This window comes from Leucoraja erinacea, chromosome 6 (assembly GCF_028641065.1).
Source record: "Leucoraja erinacea ecotype New England chromosome 6, Leri_hhj_1, whole genome shotgun sequence".
NCBI lineage: Eukaryota > Metazoa > Chordata > Chondrichthyes > Rajiformes > Rajidae > Leucoraja > Leucoraja erinaceus.
In genome coordinates this window covers 641978-663332 of record NC_073382.1, presented here as the reverse complement: position 1 = coordinate 663332, position 21355 = coordinate 641978, and the positions used below count along the sequence as shown (strand labels likewise).

The 21355-nt window shown below is 45.8% G+C and overlaps 1 protein-coding gene across 4 annotated transcripts in view; it reads right to left on the bottom strand.

The window, feature by feature from the left end:
* Positions 1–11059: 11059 nt before the first annotated feature.
* The window catches only part of LOC129697819 (interleukin-13 receptor subunit alpha-1-like), a 44286-nt gene continuing 33990 nt past the window's right edge, over positions 11060–21355 (bottom strand). For 2 of the 4 annotated variants that reach the window (XM_055636450.1, XM_055636449.1), the window contains exons 7-9: positions 18248–18341; positions 14125–14215; positions 11060–11490 (exon numbers count right to left, since the gene is read on the bottom strand). In XM_055636450.1, the coding sequence (XP_055492425.1) occupies positions 11419–11490; positions 14125–14215; positions 18248–18341 (257 nt within the window). In that variant the 3' untranslated portion in view covers positions 11060–11418. The remainder of the gene's footprint in view (positions 11491–14124; positions 14216–18247; positions 18342–21355) is intronic. The other 2 variants (XM_055636451.1, XM_055636453.1) reach the window with 2 other exon arrangements.

Genomic DNA, 21355 nt, shown 5'->3' with positions numbered 1-21355 from the left:
TCTCTGAGTAAAGAAGTTCCCCCTCATGTTACCCCTAAACTTCTGTCCCTTAATTCTCAAGTCATGTCCCCTTGTTTGCATCTTCCCTCCTCTCAGTGGGAAAAGGTTATCCACGTCAACTCTGTCTATCCCTCTCATCATTTTAAAGACCTCTATCAAGTCCCCCCTTAACCTTCTGCGCTCCAAAGAATAAAGCCCTAACTTGTTCAACCTTTCTCTGTAACTTAGTTGCTGAAACCCAGGCAACATTCTAGTAAATCTTTTGGCTAGAGATCTAAAGATGTTGGCTCTACTCAGCCAGCTCACCCCAAATCACACGTGCTTATATCGTTCCAATGTTTCTCTCATTGGCTATTTAATAGCTGCAACAAACCTTCTGAAAAATTGGATTTAACTGTTCCATCTAGAATAGGTTTCCATGACAATCAGTCAACGATGTAGATACAATATCTCCTCACTATCTCCCAGCAATGAGTGCCATCGTCAGTGAAGAAACCGGTCTCAAACCCTTTAGGCATTTAGGCAACGTTCTACATGAATATAAAACTAATTTAAATTAAAAATATCTGTAAAAAGGGGGCACAGCGGTAGATTTGAGGAGTCACCGCGCCAGAGACCCGGGCTCGATCCCGGCTACGGGTGCTGTCTATCCGGAGTTTGTACGTTCTCCCCGTGAGTTTTCTCCGAGTTCATCGGCTTCCTCCCGCACTCCAAAGAAACATAAAAAATAGGTGGAGTAGGCCATTCGGCCCTTCGAGCCTGCACCGCCATTCAATATGATCATGGCTGACGTACAGGTTTGAATGTTAATTGTCTTGGTGTAAATGTAAATTGTCGCTAGGGTGCAGGGTGGTGTAAACGTGCGGGGATCGTTGGTAGGTACGGACCCAGTGGGCCGAAGGGCCTGTTTCTGCGCTCTATCTCAACATTAAACCAAGGTAGAGAAGATGAATATTAATCATTAACTATGATTTACATTTTATAATTAAAAATCCAGTCACATTATCAGCCAATTTCTCTCCTATGTTTTTTCCAGAAGGACTTCTGGCTGATTCTGAGGCTACAGCTAAAGCCGCAAAAAGGCACAAATGTTTAGTTTAGTTTAGTTTAGTTGAGTGATACAGCACGGAAACAGGCCCTTCGGCCGACCGAGTCTGCACTGACCAGCGATCCCTGCACATGAACGCAATCCTCCACACACTAGGAACAATTTAACATTTTTTACACCAAGTCTATTAAGCGTTTGGAGTGTGGGGGGAAACTGAAGATTCAGTGAAAACCCACGTGGCCACAGGGGAGAGAATGTACAAACGCCGTACGGGCAGCAACCATAGTCAAGATCAAACCTGGGCCTCTGGCGATGTAAGGCAGTAGCTCCACCACTTGCTAACTAGCAATTAGTCATCAGTGGGAGGTTGATTTAGTATTAGTGGTGTGTCATCAGATTATTTTTTATCAGATCATTCTCAGCATTTGCATTCTTCTTCACGTGAAGAGATGCGCTCCTAGATAACATACACGGGCAGGAAGTGACTTTGCAGCATTAAAGCATATTAATTTCCATGCACAGGGGCATTATTCTGCATGGGCAGCTTACAGCCCCGTGGCATGAAAGTTGATCTCTCGACGTTCGTGACCCTTGCATCCCCTCCCTCTCTCTCAGTCCCTCCCCCACCAAAATCTTTGTACGGACTTCAAAGTGTTCATGTTGAGTCTTGCTTGTGAGTATGTGCAGGAAGGAACTGCAGATGCCGGTTTAAACCGAAGATAGACACAAAAAGCTGGAGTAACTCAGCAGGACAGGCAGCGTCTCTGGAGAATACAAATAGGTGATGGTTTTGGGTAATTTTGGGGTCCGAAGAATGGTCTCCACCCGATTCATCACCTATGCCTTCTCATTGTCAATAACTCGTTTTCACAGCTAACAATGGCCTGTTTCCTTTATCATGGTTACTCTTTTGCATATCCTTCATTCATTTGTTCTATATCTCTATATCACCGTCTATATCTCTTGCTTCATTTCCCTCTAACTCTCGACCCGAAACGTCACCTATCTGCCTATCTTCGGTGTGAACATGAGTTCTCCAATTACCTCTTACTACCCCCCCCCCCCCCCCCACTTTCTTTGTCAAGACCTCCCCCCTACCCGCCCCCCCCCTCCTCCTCCCCCCCTCACCTCTCCCTCCCTCCCACTCACCTCCCCCCTCTACCACTCCCACCCGTCCCCCCCCTTCCCACTCCTCCTCTCGCCCCCCTCAACTCTCCACCCCCCCCTTACCTCTCCCCCTCATATCTCCCCCCCCCCCCCCCACCACCCCACCTCTCCCCCCCTCCCCCTTTCCTCCCCTGGGCCTTACCTGGTCCCCAACAATTTCTCTCCTCCAATCAACACCCCCCCCCCCCCCTCCTCCCTCTGGCTTCATAATCCACAAGACTTAACAAGTAGAGGGACTACGCCCTGATCACGGGCACCCCGGGAGATTTCCGGGACCGCGAGGGTTGAATGCATCCTTGACAAGGATTGTAACATAGCTGTACAGTAGCTCAGTATATGTTTAAGAAGGAACTGCAGATGCTGGAAAATTGAAGGTACACAAAAAAGCTGGAGAAACTCAGCGGGTGCAGCAGCATCTATGGAGCGAAGGAACTAGGCAACGTTCCGGGCCGAAACGTTGTCTATTTCCGTTGCTCCATGGATGCTGCTGTACCCGCTGAGTTTCTCCAGCATTTTTGTGTACCTTAGTTCAGTATATTTCTTTGTCTTGCATTATGTAGGTATGTTACAAAACCTACCTGAATCGTGACTGAGCATCTGCCCCACCCCTTGTACGCGATTTTGGCGCTGTTTAGAGGGGGCGGGTTTAAAACGCGATTTTTACTAGGCTGTTCCAATCGAAAATGTTCAGCCTAGTAAATCATTAACGGAAAATCGCTGAAAGACCCCGTCGCAAAAGGTATTATTAGTTTTTATGGCCTTGTATAATATCAATAGTTGTTTAAAAATCACTCTCTCACTCCACAACCTCTCACAGCCCCAGGGTTTTATAAAGCAAACAATTAAAGGTATGTACCTTATTTTTACATTAAATGGGGCTTGTATATAACCCTGTAATATAAAGTTTTCTATAGCGAGTAGTTCATTTTGGGCTCTTTATATCCCGCAGTATTTTTCTGGGCACTTGAGGGCACAAATCCAGCGCAATGTGAACGTTCTAAACCAGCGCGTTCACAGGAACCCACTAGAAAGCCGATTTAAATTGACTTTAATTTACAGCAAATGAACACTAAATTCCTTCCATTTGGCCTATAAATTGATGTAAATGAGATTTAAAAATCATGTTTTATTGTGAATTATTTGTGAATATTATTTGGACACTTGGGCTATTTAAAAATGTTAATCATTTATTAAGAAATGGATAGATGTTTACATCTAGTAATTGAAGTTTGAAATTAGCTACAATTGGGTAACTAACTAATTATATGCTTTAATTTCAGGTCATCCAAGTAAGATTATTTTATATTTGTTTCAGAATGCTTCAATCTATGATAACTGAAAATTTCATTCAGTTCTCTTAATTTTTAAGAAGGTTATGGGCTTTTGACTGTCCACAATCACAGCTTTTTTGTTATGTCCATAGAAAATCAATAGGGAACAAGATGCTAATTTCCGAGTATGAAAATGGCCATAACGTTTTTATTACCTGAGATATGAAAGTGAATTAAGTGTCAAATTAAACTTATTGTTATGCTTTATCTGATGGGATAAATTGCAGACTTGATTTTTTAAATCTCAAAATTTTGTAACATTGCTACATTATGGTGTTGGGTTCTGTTTTATTTTTATTGTATTGTAAATATTATTATTTTTTAGTATGATTAAAAATAGAACAATGTGTCTGAAGAAGGGTTTTGGCCAAAAACGTCACCCATCCATGTTCTCCACAGACACTGTGTGACCTGCTGAGTTACGCCTGCACCTGTCCTTTTGTCATTAGGTTCTTGTTCCTCCTTTCCAAAGCTGTAACTGCCTCAGGGAAATCCCTGTCAAAAGATTTTTATCACCACTCTGAGAGCAATGACTCAACACATCATTATTGTGAATGATGCAAGTCTTTTGTTTTTGATGTTGCAAACACCACAACATCTCAGAACAGGTTTTTGTTATTAAAATAAATAATATATGCTAATTTGATGCATGTTGTAGCAAGCCACATGTAACACATTATTGGAACATCTGCACCTTGATAACTCCAACCACAATAGATTATCTGAGTCATGAATTGTTTACATTTTCATCTTCATGGGCGGCATGGTGGCGCAGCGGTAAAGCTACTGCCATAGCGCCAGAAACGCGGGTTCGATCCTGACTACGGGTGCTTGTCTGTACGAAGTTTGCACGTTCTCCCCGTGACCACGTGGGTTTCTCCCGAAATCTCCTCTTTCCTCCCACGCTCCAAAGATGAATAGGTTTGTAGGTTTTGAATTGGCTTTGGTAAAATTGTAAATTGTCCCGAGTCTATAGATATTTTTACGGTAGAGATAGATAGATTCTTGATTAGCACGGGTGTCACGGGTTAATGGGAGAAGACAGGAGAATGGGGTTAGGGAGGGAAAGATAGATCAGCCATGATTGAATGGAGGAGTAGACTTGATGGGCCGAATGGCCTAACTCTGCTCCTATCACTTATAACCCTACGGGCCGGTTGGAGGGTGAACCGGGGTAATGGCTCCAGCGCCTTCAAGGTCAGTTGCAGGAGGCTCCCCAAGGGACACAAAGATGGCCGGGCGAGGAGAGGAGAGGGATATCGGTTCGTGGAAACTGCCCCAGTACATCGAGCACACGGACCAGCCGGACTTTGAACAATGGTGCATATAATGTTGACGCCCGCAAGTGTAATGTGCAAAATAAATTTCACTGTGCAGTTGCATAGGTGACAAATAGAGCACCATTGGTAACGATGTTACAACATTTTGAGATTTAAAAAATCAAGTCTGCAATTTAACCCGTCAGATAAAGCATATAAATAAGTTTAATTTGACACCTAATTGACTTTCATATCTTCAGTATTAAAAAAGTTATGGCCATTTTCATACTGAAACTAGCATCTTGTTCTCTATTGCTTTTCCATTGACTTAACTCAAAAGCTATGACAGTCAAAAGCCCATAACTTTCTTAAAAATTAAGAGAACTGAAAGAAATGTTTGGTTATTATGGATTGAAGCATTCTGAAACAAATATGAATCAATCTTAACTGGATGACCTGAAATTAAAGCATATAATTAGTTAGTTACCTAATTGTAGCTAATTACAAAACCCAATTACTAGAATTAAACATCTATCCATTTCTTAAGAAAAGGTTAACATTTTTTAATAGCCTAAGTGTCCAAATAACATTCACACAAGAATTCACGATTTAACATAATTTTAAAATCTAATTGTCGTGAATTTATAGGCCAAATGGAAGGAATTTAGTGTTTAATTCCCGTAAATTAATGGCCATTTAAATCATTTTGCGAGTGGGATTTTGTGAAATGCGATCGTTTGCAACATTGCATTTGCGGTAAATTTAAACCCCAGATCGGCAGTAAAAACACTGCTGGTTCGTATTGGACCTAAATCACCTATTCGCAATGTGAAATTTTGATTAAAGGCATCCTAAGAAGCACGTTTATATGTAAAATAAACGGCTTACCTTGCTTTGTCCCATACATGAAATCCGTCCCATTGTCGGCGTTGACGGCTTTAGAAGACGATTTTTATTTTACTCCTGCTATTAAATTATCCATTGATAATTTTTAAAAACTTGATTAAACGGATGTCAGAGCGATTTCTGTGCAGCAGCTAAACAGCCTGACAAAGATCTATTTGAACAGGCTGGAGGAAAACGGTATTTTAAACCCGCCCCCTCTCAAAGGCGCCAAAGTCACGCACACGGCCAGTGGCAGAACTGCAGCGCCGCTGAAGGTAAGTTTTGTAACATACCTACCGTTGGAAGTGACTGCAGATACTCAGGCAGCATCTGTGGGAGGAATGGGCATGTCTGAAAACGGGTCCCGACCCGAAACGTCCCAGTCCAATGCCTGCATCCAGAATTAGGTGTTGCTCCTAATGGGAATGCTGAGCAGGAAGATGTCATCTGTCTGATTTAGATCAGATTGAGAGTTCTTCTTCTTCTTGAATATGGCGTGCACAGCCTAAAGTTGTAGGACAACTTGAGATTGAGAGTTTAATAGGCAACTCAATGGCTTATTTAAAATAATATTAATGTGATTCAATTTACATGTCTTTCATCATCTGCTTGTCCGAGTGTTCCAATGTTTGAATAAAAATTGCATGAATTTTGCTTTTGTGTTATTTGTGCAAATTAGAAATTTCTAAAATGTATCCACGGGCGGCACGGTGGCGCAGCGGCAGAATTTCTGCCTTGCAGCACCCGAGAACCAGGTTCGATCCTTACCACGGGTGCTTGTCTGTGTGGAGTTTGTACGTTCTCCCCGTGAACAGTGTGGGTTTTCTACCGGATTTTTGTTTTTTTTCCCACACTCCAAAGATGCACAGGTTTGTAGGTTATTTGTCTTGGTGTCATTGTAAATTGTCTCTAGTGTGCGGAGGATAATGTTAATGTGCGGGGGGGTCGCTGGTCGGTGCGGACTCGGTGGGCCGACGTGCCTCTTTCCGTGCTGCATCTCCAAACGAAGCTAAAAATCCACAGGGTGAGTCCTAAGTTTGGAGAAGATTTCAGATTAAAAATTGCTTCATTGCTTTAGTTTATCGAACTATTGTACATAGAATCCTCAAGTTTAATTTGTCAATTCTTCCCTTCCCTCCCGTACCACCCCCTCCCCGGGCACTTTCCGTTGCAACCGCAAGAAATGCAACACCTGTCCCTTCACTTCCCCCCTCGACTCCATTCAAGGACCCAAGCAGTCGTTCCAGGTGCGACAAAGGTTCACCTGTATCTCCTCCAACCTCATCTACTGCATCCGCTGCTCTAGATGTCAGCTGATTTACATCGGGGAGACTAAGCGTAGGTTGGGCGATCGTTTCGTACCTGAACTCCCGGTGGCTCAACACTTCAACTCCCCCTCCCATTCCCAATCTGACCTCTCTGTCCTGGGTCTCCTCCATTGCCAGAGTGAGCAACACCGGAAATTGGAGGAACAGCACTTCATATTCCGCCTGGGTAGCTTGCGTCCAGGTGGCATGAACGTTGAATTCCCCCAATTTTGCTAGCTCTTGCTGTCTCCTCCCCTTCCTTAACCCTTGAGCTGTGTCCTCCCATCCCCCCACCCTCGGGCTCCTCCTCATCCCTTTTTCCTTCCTTCTCCCCCCCCCCCCCCCACCCCCCCCCCCCCCCATCAGTCAGAAGAAGGGTTTCGGCCCGAAACGTCGCCTATTTCCTTCGCTCCATAAATGCTGCTGCACCCGCTGAGTTTCTCCAGCAATTTTGTGTACCTCCTCAAGTCTAAATTTGTCTTTCACAACTGTGAGTCATAAAATGTTACGAAATATTTACGCAATCAACATTCCTCAGCTCCTGCCTGTGTCTACTCTGTGGCAATCAAACATAATGAAAAGGTTAAAATAGTTATCAAGAATGAATCGCACATGGCACTCTTGCACGCTGCATCTCTCACTATTGAGGGAATGCAGCGGAGGATGGCGGGACTGACATATGATGAAAGAATGCCTCGACTGGGCGTGTTTTCACTGTAATTTAGAAGAATGAGGGGATCTTATAGAAACATAGAACATTCTGAAAGGATTGGACAGGCTAGATGCAGGAAAAATGTTCCCGATTAAGAATAAGAGGTAGGCAATTTAGGACTGAGCTGAGGAAAAACTTCTTCAGCCAGAGTTGTGAATCTGTGGAATTCTCTGCCACAGAAGGCAGTGGAGGCCAATTGACTGGATGTTTTCAAGAGAGGGTTAGATTTAGCTCTTTGGGGCGAAATAAATCAAGGATTATGGGGAAAAGTAGGAATGGGGTACTGATTTTAGATGATCGGCCATGATCATATTGAATGGAGTTTCTGGCTTGAACGGCCGAATGGCCTACCCCTGCACCTATTTTTCTATATTGCTATGTTTCTATCATTTTAATTTATTGCAAACTGGAGCAGGCGGCACTGGTGCTGCTTTACAGTGCCAGAGACCCGGGTTTGATCCTGAGAACAGGCAATGTCCGTGTGTGTCACCAGGGGTAAACCTACAGGGAAAATGCAAAAACACCACACCGACAGCACCCGTGGAACCTGGGTCTCTGGCGGTGAAAGGCAGCAACTGTACAGTTGCGCCACTGTGCTGCCCCCAAACACAAACCAAACAATGAAAGAACATTGCGTAGGAAGCAACTGCAGATGCTGGTTTACACCGAAGATGGACTTGAAATGCCTGAGTAACTCAACGGGTCAGGCAGCATCTCTGCAGAGAAGGAACAGGTGATTTTTCACCTCAAGACTTCTTCCATGTAAAACCACTCTAAAACCACAATGTGCAGGTAGCAGAGGGAAAACTGGTGGTTAGATGACTTATCAACCTTATGTGAGCTGCTTTATCCTGGATGGCATCAAACTTCTTGAGAAATTATGTTGCTGCCCCTGTCTGGACAATTGGAGCATGTTGCAATATGGTCATGACATTGACTGCAAGGAGGTAAAACATTTGCTGCAGGAGACACAACATCAGCATAGTGGCTCAGCGGTAGGGTTGTTGCCTTATGATGCAAGAGACCCCGTTTTGATCCTGACCATGGGAGCTGTCTGTTCAGCTTTTAGTTAAGGTAGACAAAAATGCTGGAGAAACTCAGCGGGTGCAGCAGCATCTATGGAGCGAAGGAAATAGGCAACGTTTCGGGTCGAAACCCTTCTTCAGACTGGCTTTTAGTTTAGTTCAGTTCAGAGATACAGTGTGGAAACAGGCCCTTCGGCCCACTGAGTCCGCGCAGACCAGCAATCCCCGCACATCGACACTATTCTAACACACTAGGGACAATTTACATTCATACCAAGCCAATTAACCTACAAACCTGTACGTCTTTGGAGTGTGGGAGGAGACTGAAGATCTGAGAGAAAATCCACGCAGGTCACGGGGAGAGTGTACAAACTCGGTACACACATCACCGGTAGTCAGGATCGAACCCGGGTCTCTGGCGCTGTAAGGCAGCAACTCTACCGCTGCGCCATTCTAAGGCCCACGGTCGACTCGTCAGTGACATACGTCAGTGGGGAGTGTAGGTGGGTTTAAAATGGTCGCATTATCCAAGAATAATCTTATTCAACATCCATTAGGTTTGCTCGTAATAAACCTATTTTATTACTTCCTTCCTTCTCGATTACAAAAGGTTATATCTGAGCTTCAATTAAAAATAGATTTTTAAACAAGCTCCTCTTTTTGTTACATTTCTCTGGTCAAATATCACTCACGTACATCATCACACTGCTTGAAGTGCTGGGAGAGTGGATTTGCTGCCTGGCCTGCACTCTGCTAGAAGTCCTGTGAGATTGGATTTGCTGGCTTGCACTGAATTATGACTTTTGAGGTAAATTCTCAGATTTTCTTTGTTAAAATTTGACCGCTCAATCTCTCTATATTAAAATTGTCTCTTTTTTTTTATCAACGGCAAAGAGTCATCAAGGCGACACAACAAGAAAGAACTGAACTTAATAAATTTCATCTTTAACATTTTAATTGTTATATTTTAAGAGTCATTCACATTTCAAACTTTAATAAATCCTTTCTCCACTTGCCATGCCTGCGTGTTCTTCATCACAATGGGAACCTAATAGGCAGGAATGGCTGCGCTGTCGGAGAGCCAATAAGAGTGCATAGGAGGGGAGGTTGAGTGTGTATCATTCAGTGTGTGTGGGCAGCGCGACTCTGGTCAGCAGCGGCCTCTGCAGTCTGTCCGCGTTTTATTATTTTCTGTCTGTGTTTTTATGTAGTTTTTGTTATTTTTTGTTGGGGTGTGTGTGTGGGGGGGCGGGGGTGGGGGGGGGGAACTTTTTAAATCTCTCCCTGCACGGGAGACCCGACTTTTTCTCGTCGGGTTTCCGTTGTCGTTGGGGCCGCAACGAGGAGCGGCCTCCAACAGGAAGAGACCGGGGACTCTGGTGCTACGACTCACCATCGCCGTCGCGGGGCTGGCCGAGTCCGGAGCGGGTGGAGCGGTGGAGGAGCTGCTGCTGCTGCTGCTGCTGCGGCCCGACCGGAGAGTCGGAGGCTCCAACGGCAGGTCTGTGGACGGCGGCACCTGGAGCCCGCGGGTCCCTGGAGGGAGACCACTTTTCAAGGCTCTCGCAACGACGACTTCCCCCGCCCGAGTTGCGGGGTTGAAGAGCTCCTGGAGCGGGGCCTGACATCACCGCCCCGCGCGGCTTGGAATGGCCGCGGGACTCTGCGAGCGCACACCGGGGGCTCTAACAACTAGACCCGGTGTGCGACCTTGCATCACCCGGCGTGGCTTTAATGGCCGCGGGACAATCGCCATCGCCAGCCGGGGGCTTTGACTTTGACTCTGACATGGGGGGGGGGGGGAGAGTGCAGTGGAGAGATAAGTGTATTTGGCCTTCCATCACAGCAATGTGATGGATGTTTATGTAAATTATGTTGTGTCTTGGGTCTATGTGGTTGTAATGTATGGCTGCAGAAACGGCATTTTGTTTGGACCTCAAGGGGTCCAAATGACAATTAAATGTATCTTGTATCTTGTATCTTGAGAGATGGACTGAAGGTGTGGGGGGGAGGGGAATGGCAAGGAGCAGAGTGGGGGTTTGGTGAAGGTGGGGTGACTGAGCGAACTGCCAGCCCACCAGCCATGTCACTGGACTGACAGACAGTCCACCAGCCATGCCAGAGTAAGTGAACTGCCAGCCCACCAGCCATTTCATTGAACTGCAAGCCCAAGAATCCATTCAGTCCGCAATGTCCATACTAGCCCTCAGGAAACCAGTCCCTTCAGCCCACAACACCCATACTAGCGCTCCAGAGATCCACGCAAGGATGGAGTTTCCTCCTTCATTGCTGTGATCTGTAAAAAAATATATGAAAATGTCCCCACCCTCTCCCCCTTCTCACTCACGGAGTCTGCCACCTGTGTGGGCAGAAAATTCTGGCGGTTTCGGACCTGCCAGCCCACCAGGCCTGAGTGACTGAGCTGCTAGACCCCAGTGACTGAGCAGCCTAAGAATCCATTCGGTCCACAATGTTCATACTAGCCCTCTGGAAACCAGTCCCTTCGGCCCGCAACACCCATGCTAACGTTCCAAAAAGTCCCCCTCCCCCCTCCCCCACTGACCAGCAATATTAGAATTAGTGGCGAGGTGGAATATTGCGTTGGGGGACCAGCCCTCCCGTGTGAAGCTTTGACCCAACAGGTCCCACTTAGTCTAGTTTTCTATGTTTCTCTGCTCCAGGCTCTAGTCTTCAACAATAACTGTGGCACATTCTTTGGGGTCTTCAGTCTCCAGGTGATTAGCGTTAATCCACTGCTGTACAAAACAAAAGGATGCATCATTACACATGGTTAATATGGCAAAGGGTTTGTGATGGACACACCAAATATTCAGTTATAGCTTACAATACACCAACATTGAAATAGATTTTTTTCCTCCTACATCTGGCACAGTGGCGCAGCGATAGATGTCATGCATTAAGTCTCAAATTGTTACGGCTTTCAATCAGCTTCAAGTGCAGCACGGTGGCTCAGCTGCTGCCTTACAGTTCCAGAGACCCGGTTCGATCCTGCCTATGGGTGCTGTCCGTAAGAAGTTTGCACGTTCTCCCTGTTACCGCGTGTGTTTTCTTGGGGTGCTCCCATTTCCCCCCGCACTCCAAAGACGCACAGGTTTGTAGGTTAAATGGCTTCGGTAAATTGTCTCCCAGTGTGTAGGATAGAACTAGTGGGCCAAAGGGCCTGTTGCCATGCTGTATCTCTAAAAATAAAAATGTAATCTCCAGTCAGGTATCTTTGATCTCTATATCTTCATGTTATTGAGTTTAGTTTAGTTTAGATTAGTTTTGTTTAGAGATACAGCAGAGAAACAGGTCCTTCCTTGATTACAGTATAATCATTGGGAAAAAATGGATGTATAAATTTTGGAAAGGCCCAACAACCCCCACAATCAAGATGTGGATGATGGAGATGTCAGAGACCTTACATTTGGAAAAAATTAGATATGGTGTGATCTCTGGAACTCTCTGCCACAGAGGGTAGTTGAGGCCAGTTCATTGGCTATATTTAAGAGGGAGTTAGATGTGGCCCTTGTGGCTAAGGGGATCAGGGGGTATGGAGAGAAGGCAGGTACGGGATACTGAGTTGGATGATCAGCCATGATCATATTGAATGGCGGTGCAGGCTCGAAGGGCCGAATGGCCTACTCCTGCACCTATTTTCTATGTTTCTATGTTTCTATGTTTCTATGTCTTAATTGACAAACCAGAATTATTCATTAGAATATGGTCTCCATTTATAGATTACTTGAAGGGGTAGTTCGGGCCGGCACGGAGGCCGGACTGAAGCCTGAACCCAGGACTAGATGAATATCTATGTTCTCAGACCTACGGACCTATCTCCCAAGTTGTATTATTGATAGTTTATCCTATTTTTCTAATTTCTTTCTTTCTTTATTTTCTTCTATCTATAAATATAAATAGATAATTAGAGGCAATGTTAATAGGTAACCGATGAAGGAGGATCCCATCTACTTTGGTAACTGGGTCCCTGGAAACCTGGATACTTAACATGTATCCGTTAAACTAAGTCTGTACTGGTTTGGATTATGATATGCAGATGCCTCTAATAAAAATGTATTTAAAAAGGCCTACGCACGCCAACATCAATCACCACTCCCACTTTTGCATCCACTACCTACACACTTGGATCAACTTCCAGAGAAATCCGCACAACTTTGGGATGTGGGAGGAAACCGGAGCACCCAGTGAAAATTTGCTAACTCCACTCAGAGAGCACCCAGGGGTCAGGATCGAACCTGTGTCTCTGGCGCTGTGAGGCAGCGGATCTACCAGCTACACCACTCTGCCGCCCTTTTTCAGAGCTATGAAAACTCGCACCGCCCTCAATGTATTCCGCAATCCCAAGCTACATTTCCCGCTAGTCTATTCTGTCACACAAACTTATCAACACCCCCTTGATTCTCCTGTTCCTGGGGATCCCCATGGCCTTAGTGGCAGGGGTTTAAAATGCAAACCTAACTCCAGATGAAGACACAAGGTGCTGGAGTAAACTCAGCGGTTTGGGCAGCATCTCTGGGGAACATGGATAGGTGACGTTTTGGGTCAGGGCCCTCTTTCAGACAGACTGTATTGTGGGGGGGGGCTGTTAGGGTGGAGGGCCATGGGACAAAGCTGGCAAGTGCTAGGAGACGACAGGTGAGGGGAAGGGGTGTTGGTTAGCAGATGGGTGGAGTAAGTGACAAAGGCTAGAGGGAGACAAAAGGGTGTCAGATAAAGAGAGGAGAGGAGGAGTGAAATGTAAAGTAATGAGACGGCAAGGAATGAAGTCAACGCTGCCCCCCATCCGTCTCCACCTATCACTCATGTTTAGGAAGGAATTGCAGACGCTGGTCTACACCAAAGATGGACAGAAAATGTTGGGGTAACTCAGCAGCTCAGGCAGCATTTCTGGAGAAAATGGACAGGTGACGTTTTGGGTGTGAACTTGGGAAGTCTGAAGAAGGGTTCCGAGTCGAAACGTCACCTCCTCCTTTCCTCCAGAGATGCTGCCGGACCCGCTGAGTTACTCCAGCATTCTGTGTCCATCTTGAGGGTGTCTACAGGTCTAGATAAGAGCGGTACGGAGAAGATGTTTCCACTAGTGGGAAAGTCTCGGACCAGAGGGTACAGCCTCAGAATAAAAGGACTTTAGAGATACAGCGTGGAAGCAGGCCCTTTGGCCTACCGAGTCCTTGCTTCGCCCTCACCTCTCCTCCAGCTGTCTCCCTCCCTTCCCACACTACAATCATGTCCAGACCTGACCCGTCTCCTGTCCACTCCATCCCCACATGCCTCCTGACCCGCTGAGTCCCTTCAGTACTTTGTCTTTTGCTCAGGATTCCAGCATCTCCAGTCTCTGGTCTCTCTGAAAGTCTACTGTAGTTCATTACCTGAAATTCTCCATTATAATTCTCAAACAGACCACTAAATTTCTGTTTAGGGTCAGGGATGGGTTGACACAGGTGTTCCAGTAAGTTGCAGCTACAATACAAATATCCAAATAGAATGAATTAATAAAAAAAAATTCCATCACTCCATTCATCCCTTTGATTCAAATGGCTCGGACAGACACAGTTAATATTAGACAAAAATGCTGGAGAAACTCAGCGGGTGAGGCAGCATGACCCACTGAGTTTCTCCAGCATTTTTGTAAGATGCTGCCTCACCCACTGAGTTTTTCCAGCATTTCTGTCTGCCTTCGATTTTCCAGCATCTGCAGTTCCTTCTTAAACACAATTTATATTAATTTAGTTTAGTTTTTAATTTATTGTCACGGGTGCCAAAGCTTTTATTGCGTGCTATTCAGTCAGCGGAAAGACAATGCTTGATTACAATCGAGCCAGTTACAGTCTATAGATACATGTTAAGGGAATAACTCTTAGTGCATGGTAAAGCCAGTAAAGTCCGATCAAAAATAGTCCAAGGTTCAACCGTGTGGTAGAGGGAGGTGCTCTCTAGTTGTGGTAGGATGATTCGGTCACTTGATAATGGCTGGGAAGAATTATTATCTAAAAATGGGGGCCGATCATGGGAAAGGGGGAGATGCAGCGAGACCTGGGTGTCATGGTACACCAGTCATTGAAGGTAGGCATGCAGGTGCAGCAGGCAGTAAAGAAAGCGAATGGTATGTTAGCTTTCATTGCAAAAGGATTTGAGTATAGGAGCAGGGAGGTTCTACTGCAGTTGTACAGGGTCTTGGTGAGACCACACCTGGAGTATTGCGTACAGTTTTGGTTTCCAAATCTGAGGAAGGACATTTTTGCCATAGAGGGAGTGCAGAGAACGGTTCACCAGACTGATTCCTGGGATGTCAGGACTGTCTTATGAAGAAAGACTGAAAAGACTTGGTTTATACTCTCTAGAATTTAGGAAATTGAGAGGGGATCTTATAGAAACTTACAAAATTCTTAAAGGGTTGGACAGGCTAGATGCAGGAAGATTGCTCCCGATGTTGGGGAAGTCCAGGACAAGGGGTCACAGTTTAAGAATAAGGGGGAAATCCTTTAAAACCGAGATGAGAAGAACTTTTTTCACACAGAGAGTGTTGAATCTCTGGAACTCTCTGCCACAGAGGGTAGTTGAGGCCAGTTCATTGGCTATATTTAAGAGGGTTAGATGTGGCCCTTGTGGCTAAGGGGATCAGGGGGTATGGAGAGAAGGCAGGTACGGGATACTGAGTTGGATGATCAGCCATGGTCATATTGAATGGCGGTGCAGGCTCGAAGGGCCGAATGGCCTACTCCTGCACCTAATTTCTATGTTTCTATGTTAAGAAACGATCTCTGAATCTGGAGCCCTCATGTACTGTGATTGATCCATAACAGGGATGTGTTCCATTATACTGGAGGAACAGCACCTCATATTCCACTTGGGTAGCTTACAATCCACTGGGATGAACATTGAATTCTCCAATTTTAGGTAACCACAAGCCCAACCACTTCATCCTTCTTATCCCACCCCACTTTTCTCTCCTCCTCCCTCCCCCCTCCCCCCCACCTCTCAAAGCCCCACCCAGATGCTTACCTTCCCCTCACCTCCCACCTACATTCCTTCCTCCAACTTCACAACTCATCGCTTCCATTCCATGTTCCCGATGTTGGGAGAATCCAGAACCAGGGGCCACACAGTTTAAGAATAAGTGGAAAGCCATTTAGAATGGAGACGAGGAAAAACTTTTTCACACAGAGAGTTGTGAGTATGTAGAATTCTCTGCCTCAGAGGGTGGTGGAGGCTGGTTCTCTGGATGCTTTCAAGAGGGAGTTAGATCTTAGGGATAGCGGAGTTAAGGGATATGGAGAGAAGGCAGGAACGTGGTACTGATTGGGGACGATCAGCCATGATCATATTGAATGGCGGTGCAGGCTCGAAGGGCCGAATGGCCTACTCCTGCACCTATTGTCTATATTGTATTGTCTCACACCTTATCTTTTCATCTCTTGTCTATGTCCAACCATCTTCCCTTTAACCCCTTTATCTACCTATTACCTGCCATGCTTTAGCATGCTCTCCTCTCTTCCCCCCCCCCCCCCCCCCCCCCCCCCCCCCCCCCCCCCCCCCCCACCCACCCCTCACAAACAGTCTTAAGGAGGGTCGTGACCCGAAATGTCATCCATTCATAGTCATAGTCATACAGCATGGGAACAGGCACTTTGGCCCAACTTGCCCACGCCAACCAACGTGCACCAACTGCACTAGACCCACACATCTCTATTTGGCCATATCCCTCTAAACCTATCCTATCCATGTACCTGTCCAAATGTTTCTTATACATCATGATAGTCCCTGCTTCAACTACCCCCTCTGGCAGCTCGTTCCATACGCCAACCTCCCTTTGTGTAAAGAAATTGCCCCTCAGGATCTGTGCCCCTCACCTTCAACCTATGTCCCCTGGTTCTCAATTCCCCCTACTTTGGGTAAAAGACTCTGTGCATTTACCCAAGCTATTCCCCATGTAATCATGTTGTCCTCTATAAGATCTTCCCTCATCCTCCAAGGAATAAAGTCCTAGCCTGCTCAACCTCTCCCTATAGTTTAGACCCTCGAGTCATGTTCTCCAGAGATGCTGCCTGACCCACTGAGTTACTCCAGTACTCAATGTCTTTTTCTTAACGTGCTTCATATTCCTGTGTATACCATCCATCTTTATAATTTGTCCTGAACAGCGTGGTACGAGTCTGTTCCTCCCTTGCTCTAAGCAAGAGCAATCTAATTCGTCTAATTTCCTCACCGTCCCTTTGCAAATTCTCTCTCTTAGCGTGTGAAGCCAGCTGCCATTTGAAATCCTTATTCACCTTTCATTGTGTACTTTGGGCCATTGCCAGAGATACTATCGGTGACTAAAATTAACCACTTAGTTCCTGCAGCTCTGGTCCCGACCAGCGATCACCCCGTACATTAGCACTATCTTAAACGCACTAGCCACAATTTAAAATATTTTAACCCGAGTTAATTAACCTCAAAAAACCTGGTTAGACTCAAAAAGCTGGAGTAACTCAGCGAGACAGACAACATCTCTGGAGAGAAGGTATGGGTGATGTTTTGGGTCGAGACCCTTCTTCCGACCCGAAACATCACCCATTCCTTCTCTCCAGAGATGCTGTCTGTCCTGCTGAGTTACCCCTGCATTTTGTGTCTATCTTCGGTTTAAACCATCATCTGCAGTTACTTCCTGCAACCTAAAAACCTGTACGTCTTTGGAGAGTGGGAGGAAACTGGAGCACCCGGAGGAAACCCACACAGGTCACGGGGAGAATGTACAAGAAAGAAAGATGTGGCCCGCTACGGAGCCAGGAGATGGACTGAAGCACTAAAACATAGAAAAATAGGTGCAGGAGTAGGCTATTTGGCTCTTCAAACCAGCACCGCCATTCAATATGATCATGGCTGAACATCTAAAATCAGTACCCCGTTCCTGCTTTTTCCCCATATCCCTTGATTCCTTTAACCCTAAGAGCTAAATCTAACTCCCTCTTGAAAACACCCAGTGAATTGTCCTCCACTGCCTTCTGTGGAGGCAGAGAATTCCACAGATTCACAATTTGGCTGAAAAAGGTTTTTCCTCATCTCAGTCCTAAATGTCCTCCTCCTTATTCTTAAACTGTGACCCCTGGTTGTGGACTCCCCCAACATGGCAAACATTGTTTCCTACATCTAGCCTGTCCAATTCTTTAAGAATTGCATATGTTTCTGTAAGCCGCTGGGCCCGGCCCTAGATAGGATAACATGGGACTAGTATGAACGGGTGATCGATGGTTGACGTGGACTCAGTGGGACGAGGGGCTTGTTTCCATGCTGTATCTCCCTGAGAGAATGTCATGTTCCCTATATACTGCAGCCATGTGTCTATTCACTGTAAATGGCTCGATTGTAATCCTGCATTGTCTTTCCACAGACTGGATGGCACGCAACACAAGCTTTTCACTGTACCTCGGTACACGTGACAATAAACTAAACTGTAATTTCCATAGTCAAGCCCCGTGTGAGTGTAAAGGCAACAATGAACTAGAAACTTACTTTAGACGAAGGAAAATCAGCAGCAACACCATCACAATGATAACAATTGTGGTCACTATTAAGCTTTTCATCATCACGTCATCTGTCTGTTTTTCTGCAAATAACACAAATCATATTTGCCATTAGCTGGAATAACATTGCCATATTGCCCTGCAATGCGTGGTACTGTGACACAGCGGGTAGAGCTGCTGCCTCACAGCGCCAGAGACCTGGGTTCGATCCTGACCTTGGGTACTGCCTGTGTGGAGTTTGCACTTTCTCCCTTTGACCCCGTAGGTTTCTTCTGCGTGCTCTGGTTCCCACCTACGTCCCAAAGTTGTACAGGTTTGTAGGTTAATTGGCTTCGGTAAAATTTCAAATTGTCTCTCGCGTGTTGGATAGTGCTGGTGACAACGGCTGGTGGGCACGGACTTGGTGAGAGGGAGGGCCTGTTTCTGTGCTGTAATATCGTGCGGGTTCGCAAGTTTGCTTCGTACAAATTGGCCCAGTGAGTAGCGAGTGGATGTGAAAATGGGATAACATAGAACTAGTGTGAAGTTGTGATTGATCCTTGGCGTGGACTTGGTGTGCTAAAGCATCAGTTCCGACGTGGTATCTTTCAAAATCAATCAAAAGATCAGGCAACTTTATACAAGCATAGCATAAAATAATATTGAAACCAAGTTCTGAGCTGATGAAATGTCCCAACCCATATTGCTTACATCTATGTGCCTGTGATAGTGCCTCAAGCCAGACTGGCAATGTGCCTCAACCCAATGCCTTTTATGCGGCAGTACAGAGTGCAGCCACCTCTAAAGTGTTGAAGTCCTGTCCCACTTGGGAGTTATTTGCGCGTAATTTACGCGTCATCATTTACGCGTCACGACGCGCGCATTGTGCCGCGCACGCGATGCGCGCATGGTGGGTGGTGACGTAGGCAGTGATGTGTGGTTGCACGTGGCTCCCCAGGATTTTGGTACGTACAAAATCTTTGCGCGCCATCTGCGTGCAATGACGCCCAAGTGGACAGGCCCTTAAAAATCTAGATTGATGTACATCACTCTATAGCTTAGCATGAACCTTTATTTGTGTACCAGCAGCAGCAGTGGAGTTGGTGACTTGCAGCACCAGATACCTGGTTTCAATACTGATTAAGGGTGCTGTCTGTACGGAGTTTGTACGTTCTCCCTGTGACCTGCGTGGCTTTTCTCTGGGATCTCCCGTTTCCTCCCACACTTATAAGCTAATTGGCTTCTGTAAATTGGAAATTGTCGCTCGAGTGTGTAAGATAGTGTTAATAACCATATAACCATATAACAATAACAGCACGGAAACAGGCTAATTGGCTTCTGTAAATTGGAAATTGTCGCTCGAGTGTGTAAGATAGTGTTAATGTGCAGGAATCGCTGGTCGGCGCAGGCTCAGTGGGCCTAAGGGCCTGTTTCTCCAAACTAAACAAACAAAACGCACTTTTTTGTCCAGAGGTGTATAGCAGGCAGGAACATGCTGCCTGTCCCGCTGAGTTACTCCAGCATTTTGTGTCTATCAAAGTGTTTTTTAAATTGGTTTAGTGTAGTTTAGAAATACAGGCCCAGCATGGAAACAGGCCCTTCGGCCCACCGATGCCATGCCAACCAACAATCATCCCGTAGAATAGTTCTATCCTTCAGATGAGGGGCAATTTACAGAAGTCAATCAGCCTCCGAACCTATACGTCTTTGGAATGTGGGGGGAAAGCAAAGCACCTGGAGAAAACCCACACGGTACAGGGAGAATACGCAAATTCCGTACAGACAGCATCCGTAGTCAGGATCGCAACTCCACTGCTGCGCCACCGTGCCGCCCAGTCACGTGTACATCACTGTACTTGTGCGTGCGGCAATAAACTTGACACTGTGTAAACACTGCAGGGAAACGTAACAACATGGAATGTATCATAATGACTAAGAGTCAATATTACGTAACACAATATTATGTATCATAATCTCCCCTTTCTGTCGTGGGATAAACTGACTGCCCTCCACCTCCACCCCCACAATTCTCTCAGCATATGACAGTCCCGCCATCCCGGGAATTAACCTTGTAAACCTACGCTGCTCCCTCAATAGCAAGAATGTCCTTCCTCAAATTAGGGGACCAAACTGCACACAATACTCTAGGTATGGTCTCACTAGGGCTCTGTACATCTGCAAAGGACATCTTTGCTCCTATATTCAATTCCTCTTGTTATAAAGGCCAACATGCCATTCGCTTTCTTCACTGCCTGCTGTACCTGCATGCTTACTTTCATAGACTCATGAACAAGGACCCCCAGATCCCGCAGTATTTCCCCTTTTCCCAACTTGACGCCATTTAGATAGTAATCTGCCTTCCTGTTTTTGTTACCAAAGTGGATAACCTCACATTTATCCACATTAAACTTCATCTGCCATGAATCCGCCCACTCCCCCAACCTGTCCAAGTCACCCTGCATTCTCGTAGCATCCTCCTCACAGTTCACACTGCCACCCAGCTTTGTGTCATCTGCAAATTTGCTAATGTTACTTTGAATCCCTTCATCCAAATCATTGATGTATATTGTAAATAGCTGCGGTCCCAGTATCGAGCCTTGCAGTACCCCACTGGTCACTGCCTGCCATTCTGAAAGGAACCTGTTAATCCCCGCTCTTTATTTCCTGTCTGCCAACCACTTCTCTACCCATGTCAGCACTCTACCCCCAATACCATGTGCCCTAATTTTGCCAACTAATCTCACATGTGGGACCTTATCAAATGCTTTCTGAAAGTCCAGGTACACTACATCCACTGGCTCTCCCTTGTCCATTTTCTTAGTTACATCTGCCAAAAATTCCAGAAGATTATTCAAACATGATTTCCCCTTCGTAAATCCATGCTGACTCGGACTGATCCTGTTACTGCTATTCAATTGTGCTGCTGTTTCATCTTTTATGATTGACTCCAGCATCTTCCCCACCACCGATGTCAGGCTAACTGGTCTATAATTCCCTGTTTACTCTCTCCCGCCTTTCTTAAAAAGTGGGATAACATTAGCTACCCTCCAATCCTCAGGAACTGATCCTGAGTGTATAGAACATTGGAAAATTATCACCAATGCATCCACGATTCCTT